This window comes from Euleptes europaea, chromosome 4, assembly GCF_029931775.1.
Source record: "Euleptes europaea isolate rEulEur1 chromosome 4, rEulEur1.hap1, whole genome shotgun sequence".
Lineage (NCBI taxonomy): Eukaryota > Metazoa > Chordata > Lepidosauria > Squamata > Sphaerodactylidae > Euleptes > Euleptes europaea.
In genome coordinates this window covers 123743670-123752309 of record NC_079315.1, presented here as the reverse complement: position 1 = coordinate 123752309, position 8640 = coordinate 123743670, and the positions used below count along the sequence as shown (strand labels likewise).

The 8640-nt window shown below is 60.6% G+C and overlaps 1 protein-coding gene across 1 annotated transcript; it reads right to left on the bottom strand.

Moving 5' to 3' along the window:
- Nucleotides 1–1560: 1560 nt before the first annotated feature.
- Nucleotides 1561–8363, bottom strand: LOC130476286 (gamma-secretase subunit Aph-1b-like). The gene is made up of 7 exons (XM_056848211.1): nucleotides 8251–8363; nucleotides 7771–7941; nucleotides 6974–7047; nucleotides 6460–6582; nucleotides 6227–6354; nucleotides 1811–1934; nucleotides 1561–1613 (listed from the first exon to the last, which is right to left on the bottom strand). Exons 1-7 carry the CDS (start codon nucleotides 8361–8363, stop codon nucleotides 1561–1563), a joined length of 786 nt encoding a protein of 261 aa, XP_056704189.1.
- Between the last annotated feature and the right edge of the window lie 277 nt (nucleotides 8364–8640).

Here is an 8640-nt window from a genome sequence, read left to right as displayed (position 1 = left end):
GACACGTGCCGACTCTGCCCTGCCCCACGGGAGACACACTCCACCTTCTCTCCCCGCCAGACACCCAACCTCCCTTGGCTTGTCTCAGCTGCCTGGGAAGCGGTCGTCCCGAGCACCCACAGGCCAGTGCACAGCAGCCACACATGGACTACAAAGGAACGGACCTGGCATGAGCCTCTGGCTGTGGGCCCAAACAGAATCGGGGAGGGGGAACTGTAAGCCCCCCCTCCAAGGCTCTGTGCGGGTAACTGCTGGCCCTCTGGTGGGGGAGGGTCTGCCTAGCTTTGAGTGGCAGAATGGACCACACTGGAAAGGGCACCAGCCCAGAGGACTAGGGCCACGCCTGCTGCCACCACACAAACGCTCTCTCTGGAAGGGGGCCTGGGGGCTCCAAGAGCCACGCACCCCTTGGGGCAATCTGCCCCTGCCCCTCCCTCCTGCCCCAATGAGGCTGGGGTGCATTCGCTTGGGAAGAGTAACAGGGGCCTGGGCGGGGGGGGGGGGCAGGAGCGCCCGCCCAGAGGCTGTGTTGATCTGTCCCTGGGACTCGGAGGGAGGCAGGGAAGGGGCGGGACAGGCCGAGAAGCAGATCGGCACTAGGCGGGGGGGGGGGGGGGGGGTCAGAGGCACCAGCAAAATGTTCTTTCCTGGAAAATAAGGGGTGCCCTGAGGGCAAAGGGGTCACTGCGGCTCCTGTTCTTTTTGTTAAAGAGAGAAATCCAGCAGGCGACCCCACCCCCAGGTTGTAAACTCTGCCTCCACTCCTTCCTGTCAAGGTGTGTGCTGGCCCCAGCTGCTGCCCCCTAACTTAGAAGAAGGGGCAGTCCCTCCCCCCACACCTCTGCCGGCAGGGAATACACTCACAGGGCAAAAAGGTTCCCCAAGGCCATCCATCCCACCCTCCACCCCATGCCTGAGATGGGTTTGGCCCCCAGGAGAAGGGGATACATGCAAGCAAGGCCATGGGCTGCTACGGAAGGCACAGAAAACAGAGCCAGGAAAAGAGGGGAGCAGGCAGAGGGCAAATGGGGAGGTAGGGTCTGCAGCTGATCCATGCCCCCCCCCCATACACACACTTTGGCTATACAGAAGCAGGACAAGAGACCAGCTTTGCTTTATTGGGATGAAGACACACAGAGCTGGGAGTGGCTGCAGGAGCAGGGGAAGGAAGCATTCCCGCCCCTCCATCCTGTTTAAGGACCCCCCTCCCAAAAACACACACACACCTGGCACAGGAGATGGCCATTCCTTCCCTGGCCCTCCCCCTGCCCACCAAAGCCAGCCCCTGCCCTGAGGGGCCCCGTGGGGGGGCAGCTTTCACTCCAGAGGCACAGGAAGGCCGCCGGGCTGCCGTTCACCCCTGGGCCAGGGCAGGAGCCAGGCTGCTCCTTTGGCAGCGTTTCCTGAGAGTGGTGCTGGGGCGTTGGCGCGAGTCCAGTCTCTCCCCCACCCGCAGTCCCGGTCCCTCGGCAGGGCTGAGAAATGCTCCTGAAGGCACAGCTGCTGCGTCCCCTCCCCCACCCAGAGACTGCCAGAGACAGGCCGGGGGAGGCGGGGGGCTCAGGATCCCGGCGGCGGGGGCGGTGGAGGCCTGCTGGTCCCACTCCGGAGGCCTGGAGGAACAGACAAGGAGAGTCAAAGGGGGGGGGGGCCTGGGCCGGCCACTAGCCAGAGATGCCCTGGCCCAGGAGAGGGGAGGCAGAGCCCTGAAGCTCACATCCAGGGGGGGGGGGCGCTCTGGGGGCTCCTGCAGCAGGGTGTGAGGTGTAGGCCCAAGCCAAAAGGTGTGTGTGTGCGGGGGAATACTCACACAGAAGGAAGTGGTGCAGGTTTTTCTTTGAGCCACCTGAGAGGAGATAGGCCCACACAGCCATAGCTGCCATCAGCAGGTAGGAAGGAAGGAGGCTGCCCAGGTAAATGGGATTCCAAAAGGTCTGCAGGAAGGGAAGGCCACAGGTGAGACAGCAGATGATGAGAGGGAGGGTATCTTGGCCATCTTCTGGTCACTAGGGGTGTGGAGGGGGGAGGTTGTTTGGAATTTCCTGCATTGTGCAGGAAGCTGGACTTGATGGCCCTGGTGGTCCCTTCCAACTCTATGATTCTATGGTAGAAGCTGCTCTTGGTCCTGAAAGGTGGGGTTTAAATGAAGCCAATAAAATAAATAGGCATAAGCTGACTGGGTGAACAAGATTTGAAGCTGGAGCAGCATCACCCAAGAGAACTGTTTCCTTTGCCCAGTTGGGGCGGACCTCCCTCCCCCGACTGTGGGGGCCTCAGGCTTGAATGTCAGGAGAGCCCAGGGAGCCCTGCTGCATCTGACCGGGGCGCCATCTGGCCCAGCATCCCACCTCACAGTGGCCAGCCAGTTGCCCTGGAGGGCCAACAAACAGGGCATAGAGGCCAAGGCCTTTCCTCGATGCTGTTCCTGGCACTGGGATTCAGAGGTAGGCTGCCTGGGAATGTGGAGGCTCCCTTCAGTCACCATAGTTAGAAGCCACCAAGGGGCCTCTGCCCTCCATGGATCTGTTTGTTCCCTCCTAAAGCCATCTGTATTTGTGGCCATCATAATTCACTTGGTGGAAGCGCTTCCTTCTGTCTGTCCTGCGCCTGCTGGCCCATCAGCTTCAATGGGTGCTCCCAAAAGTTCCAGTATTTTGGGAGAAGGAGGAAGAGTTCTCTTTATTAACCCTCTCTACCCTGTGCATCCTTTCATAATCCTCTGTCACACCCCCTCTTTCTAAACTAAAAAGTCCCGGACTCTTCAGCCTTTCCTCACAGGGAAGGGGCTCCAAACCCTGTAATCTTCTGCACTTTTTCTAGCTCTGCAATATCCTTTTTGAGATACGGTGACCAGAACCACACACGATATTCCAAATGAAGCTGCACCACAGATCTATACAGGGACATTACAATTTGGCCATTTTATTTTGAAAGCTTTTCCTAATATCCCCAGCCCGCCCAAACACCCGCTAAAACAGGGATGGGGAACCTCAGGCCTGGGGGCCATATGCGGCCCCCGAGGATATTTTTTGTGGCCCTCGGGAGCTCCAGGGCCCTGCTGCGGAGGCGCGGTGCAGGGCAGCCCTCCCTGAGGGTGTTCCTGAGGGTGTTCCTGGCTTGCAGGGGCGCTGTGGCGCCCTTTGGACCTCCTCTCGCTGACTGACAGCTGTTGGTCGGCAAGAGGAGGGGGAGGGAAGCTTACCCCAAGGGACGCTTCCCTATAGCTGCAGCGTGCAGGAACACTGTAAGCCCCTCTTGCTGCCTGTCAGCTGTTGAGCAGCGAGAGGGGGGGGGAAGAGGCCCGTGGCTCCTGGCGGCAGAGCATGTGTGCAGGAGCCAATCGGCTTCGGGGGGGCTTTTGTGGACTCGGAGGGAGGGCATGGAGCCTGGGGCCAGCGAGTGTGTGTGAGGGGGGGAAAGGCTTCTCTCTCTCCCTCTCTTTCTGTCTCTTTCTTTGTCTGTCTCCCTCTGTCCTTTTCTTTCTCCCCCTTTCCATTTCTTTCTCCCTCTCTCCCTTTTCCTCTTTCTGTTTTCCATCCTCCCTTGCCAGTCGACCGCGGGCTGCGCCCCCCTGGTGCCTCATTTGCTCGGGCCCACCACTGGCTGCTCTCCCGCCTGAGAGAAGGGGAGGACCGGGGGCGCCCTCCAGGCCTTCTCTGCGAGGCCTGCCCTGAAGTTGCCAACCTCCAGGTGGTGGCTGGAGACCTGGCAACCCTAGCCTCCCCCCCCAACCGGGAGATCTACACCTGGTGTGGCCCCCGAATGATGTTATAAATGTGCAAATGGCCCTCGACAGAAAAAAGGTTCCCCACCCCTGCGCTAAAAGGATGCAAAGAATTCCTTCAGTTTCTGTGCCATCTCCCCATCTTCCTGTAGCAATCCTTTTATTCCTTTGTCACCCCATCTGCCTCCCTGGCTGGTTTCCTGCTCCCAATACAGTTGAAGAAATGCTTCTGAAAGAGGGGCCGTGGCTCAGTGGCAGAGCCTCTGCTTGGCATGCAGAAGGTCCCAGGTTCAATCCCCAGCATCTCCAGTTTAAAGGGACTAGGCAAGTAGGTGATGTGAGAGACCTCAGCCTGAGACCCTGGGGAGCCGCTGCTGGTCTGAGGAGACAATGCTGACTTGGATGGACCGAGGGTCTGATTCAGAAGAAGGCAGCTTCATGTGTTCATGTGTCTGAACGTTTTTAGCCATCCACCTCATTATTAGCTTACATTTGTTTTGCTAGAACTTGTGCTCCTTTCTGCGCGCCTTCATCAGATCAAATTTCTACTTTTAAAAGGAAGCCTTTTTGCCTTTTGTAGCTCCCTTGACTTTAGTGGTTAACCATGCAGGCATCCTCTTAGACTGGGTTTTGTGACAGACGTCATACCTGCACCTCAATCAGTGTAGTTCTGAATAGTTTCCAGACATCCTGGAGGGATTTCAGTTCTCCTTTTTAACTCCCTTCTGATCAGTCCCCTCATTTTTGCAAATTTCCCACTCTTTGGGGACATCTTTCCATTGGCATGAATGCTGAACGTAATGACAATAGGGTCACTGTTCCTGATCTTTGCGACATGTACACCTGGCACCGGGGCTGAAGCCTCGTTCAGAGCAGAGCCCGGAGTGACTTCACCTCCCGCTGCCCCAGCACAGCCCCTCTCCGTGTCCAGAACGCTACTTTACAAGCCATGGCTCAGTGACATATTTGCCCAATCGAAGCGCGGGGGGTCGGTGGGTACTTGAAATCACCTAGTATCACTACTCCCACCCCTTTGGTCACCACTCCTATTTCCCTCTCCATCTCGAGATCTCCCTCCTGGTTTTGATGTGTGTGTGTGTGTGATAGTACACCTCCACTCTGAAGTAACCCTTAGGGCGTGGCATTTCCCCCCAGCAATCCTGTGGGGCAGTTTCTCCTGCTCACGTCTTCTCGCTTATGAGGCTTTATGCCCTCTTTGAGCAAGAGAGCGCAACACCCTCCGTCCAACACATCCCTCCCTGTCCTGGCTATAGAGTTTACATCAGGGGCCACCGTGTCCCACTGATGTCCCCCCCGCCATCCCACCAGGCGTCTGAAACACCCACTCCGCCTACATTATCCTTCAGCGCCAAGCACTCCCGCTCCTCTGCTGGCTGGCAGGGCATCTACCGCTGGCACACGGGCACCTGGCTCCTTCGTTCCCTCTCTAAGGACCCTTATGACCCCCCCACACCGTTAGGGCTCTTGACATGCCCCCCCCTTCACTACCTACACTCATTCTCAAATTCTGGCTCACTCCCACCAATACTGTCCCGAGTGTTGGGAGGGGGCAAACTCGGTTTGGTGTGCCTGCTACAGAAAAGCCCCATGTGGGTTGGATCACGTGTCAGTCCTCCTTGGGGAAGCCTGGTTTCCACTTCACAGAACTGGAGACGCCTGGAGCGTCATCACACATATTGGAGGAACCCCTTTTTTGATCCACTGAGATGTCCTCCTTTGCCCTGGGGAGACCCCAGTCAGGGGCAGCTCTTGCCAGCGCCCTTGAGGTTTGGATCAGAGCCAACCTTAAAAAAAAACTGGTTGGCCAGAGGGTCCAACATGACTATGGGGGTCGGGGGAAACTTCAGGCCTTCCCCCCACCCCCACCCCCAGGGACTGGCTAGGCGCCTCCGTCGCAAGTGCCGCAGCTTCCCTCCCTCAGGATTGGGCTCTTCAGATGATCGTGGAAGCCTGGCTGAAGAGCTGCACGGACTCGTTCTCCCCCACTGTCACCAGGCAGTGCTCCGAAGGCAGAGGAAGCGGAACAGCAGAACTGCAACTAAAGTATTTGAGTCGCTGCCAACAGATGCCAAATCAGAGGCTGGAAAGACGAACGCTTTTTTGCTAGGTTGAACTGGGTGGCTGTTTCTGCTCTGCTTGTGGGAGACCAACAAGAAAAGCTTGGCTTGTTTAACCAGATTTTAAACAAATTCTTTGCAAAGTTGCTCAAACCAGCAGCGCCTCAGAGTTTCCCTCAGTTTTGCAGGAGGGTGAAAGGGGGGGGGGGCTGAAGGTGTCGGAGTCTAGGCTGCCCCTTTGCTTCTCTGGGTGAACCTATGAGATGCCCCTTTCTTGTGGGCTGCAATGAGGACCAGAGCAAAAAAAGCATTGAGGAGTGGGAAAGGGCGCTAGTGCAAGCATCCCCCCACCAATGCATCACAGCTAACTCCACTGTTCCGCTCAGCCCTCGACAGTAGGAGACCCCCCCTTTCTGGTACTCACCAGGCTTGAGACGATGAGGTGCGTGATGACCACCACACCAACCTCCCACCACTGTCGGGTCTCGCAGCCGTGGAAGAAGATGATTCCCCAGAAGGTATGGAGGAAAATCATCACCAGAGTCATGAAGGCTGTGGGGGGAAACACCGTTTGCACACGCTGGGGCTGGGGAGGGGGGGCACAAGGGAACAGTGCTGGCTGGCGCCAAGGCAGGGCTGGCGGGAAGGGGATCTTACCTGAAGTCAGGAAGTAGAGCTGAGAGTCGCCATGGATGCCCACGGTGCCAGGCCCAACAGCGTCAGCCAGCAGGTTGATCATGGAGAAAGCGCCGCTCATGAGTCCAAAGCCCAGGCCGGCCACTGCAGCAACGTCAGATAAGGAAGCTCAGCGGATGCCCGCCTTCTGCCCTGCCAACCCCCCCTCCCCAGACTGCCATGGGCAGCAGCTGCCCCCTCTTCTCCTGCGCCATACGGTTCCTTGAATGGTCTGGGATACAAGTGCTGAAATTGAATGGCCCCTGACAAAGTGGCCCACTGCGCAGGCCTTTGCAGGCCCCCCCCCCGCCCCCCAGCAACCAGCCTCCTGATGGCGTTGAATCCTAAGTGCACTCAGGGCTTGCCAGGTGTGGGCGGTTTTGAACAAGCCACTGCATCTCTCCCTCCTCAGGAATTCATCGGGCGAGGGGGGTGCCCTCTGAGTCCCCCTGCAAAAAACAAAGCCCCCCTCTGCACCCCCCCTCTAGAAACACACCGTAGGCCATTTGCTGGATGGAGACGGGGCAGCATCCGTCCTCGCTTAGGGCCACCAGCCCCTCAATCGCCTTCCTGGGGAGGGAAGGGAGGAGAGAGAGCAGAAGTCCACTTTGGCACTGCAAGCATTTTGCGTCATGATCCAAAAATGGGACAAGGGCAAATCTCACCAGCCCCCCCCCCCTTGACCTCTCTGCGGGCTCCCAAGGGCCAGCCTGGGTAAGACCCCCCCCCCCCGCGGGCCCTCTCTCCCTGTAGGCGGCAGATTCTTTTGCAGAGGCCTCAGTCAGTCTGGGCCGCCCTCGGAGGATTTGGGGGGGGGGGGCTGACAGCTAGTGGGCCCCCAACCCAATGAACAAAACACATGGATGGGCCCAGGTTGCCGCTATGGACTGCAGGAGAGGCCCTGATCCAGCCCCGGCCTTCCAGCGCCACCCCTGCCAAGATCCAAGTGCAACCCCCAATGCTGGGCAACCCCCCCCCCCATGACAGGATGAGAAAGTCCCACAGGCCTCGCTCTGCCCTAGAGCCCCCTGATGGGTAGCGTTGCCAGGTCCCTCTGCCACTGGCGGGAGGTTTTTGGGAGCGGAGCCTGGGGAGGGCGGGGTTTGGGGAGGGGGCTTCAGCGCCATGGAGACCAATGGCCAAAGCGGGAACTGATCTCTATTGGCTGGAGGCCAGTTGCAACAGCTGGTACCTGGAGGTTGGCAACCGGCCTCGGCCATGCAAAATCCCCCCCAGAACTTGTGGGGCAGGCAGGCAGGCAGGCAGGGGGGCGGGGTCCCCGCCGCGACGCACCTGAGCAGCTTGTAGTAGAGGAGGCGGAAGGCCTCCTGGAGCAGGACGGAGGCGACCACGCCGCCCACCAGCAGCCCCCTCTGCAGCGCCTCGGCCCGCGCGTCGCTCGCCGACGCCGCCACGAACCACAGCAGCGACGACAGCAGCAGCGACACCAGCCAGAAGAAGGCCCTGCGGGGGGGGGGGGAGGGGAGGGGGGTCAGGCGGCGGCCGTAGGAGGTCGGCCCTCCCTCCGTCCGTCCCGTTCAGAGCCGCCCCCCTCCCCCCTCCCCCCTCCCCCCGCGGCGGGGTAGGGGGCACAGGGGCGGGCGGCCCCCCCTCTGCCCGGCGAGAGAGGCGTCGGTGCCCCCCCCCGCAGGGGGTGGGCGAGGGGCGGCCTGCAGAGGCCAGAGAGGAGACCCCGCCCCCGCCCCTCGGCGCAGGCCCCCCCCACTGGGAAGCCTCCCGCCCCCCCCGGCCCGCCCCCCGGCCCGCACCCACCCGGCGATGAGGATGATGATGCGGAGGGGGTCGGCGGCGACGGTGAGGAGGAAGAGGGCCAGCGCCGGCCCGAAGGACACCAGCGCGCAGCCCGCGAACACCGCCAGCCCCATCGCCCCCCAAGGCCCCCCACGGGAGGGGGCCCCGCAGCAGCAGCAGAGGGGGGGGCGAGCGAGCGAGCGGCCTCTACCCCTCCCCTCCCTCGTCTTCCTTCCTGCCTTCCTTCCTTCCTTCCGCCGCGCCTGACCTCACATCCGGGCTGGGCCACGCCCCCTCCGCCCCCCCCCCGCGGATCCGGGCGGCGCCTCCCAGCCCCGGCCACGCCCCCTCGCCCCCCTCGCCAGAGGGTGACGCGGCCGCCTCGGCAGAACGGGCTCCCCCAGGCTCCCC

What these genes read in the sequence shown, in the direction of transcription:
- LOC130476286 (XM_056848211.1), bottom strand. Translation starts at nt 8,363, where the DNA reads ATGGGGCTGGCGGTGTTCGCGGGCTGCGCGCTGGTGTCCTTCGGGCCG. An exon ending in CATCCAGCAAATGGCCTACG is followed by an intron (nt 6,583 to 6,973) that starts GTGTGTTTCTAG and finishes ACGTTGCTGCAG; the next exon opens with TGGCCGGCCTGGGCTTTGGA. An exon ending in GCTCTACTTCCTGACTTCAG is followed by an intron (nt 6,355 to 6,459) that starts GTAAGATCCCCT and finishes TTCCCCCCACAG; the next exon opens with CCTTCATGACTCTGGTGATG.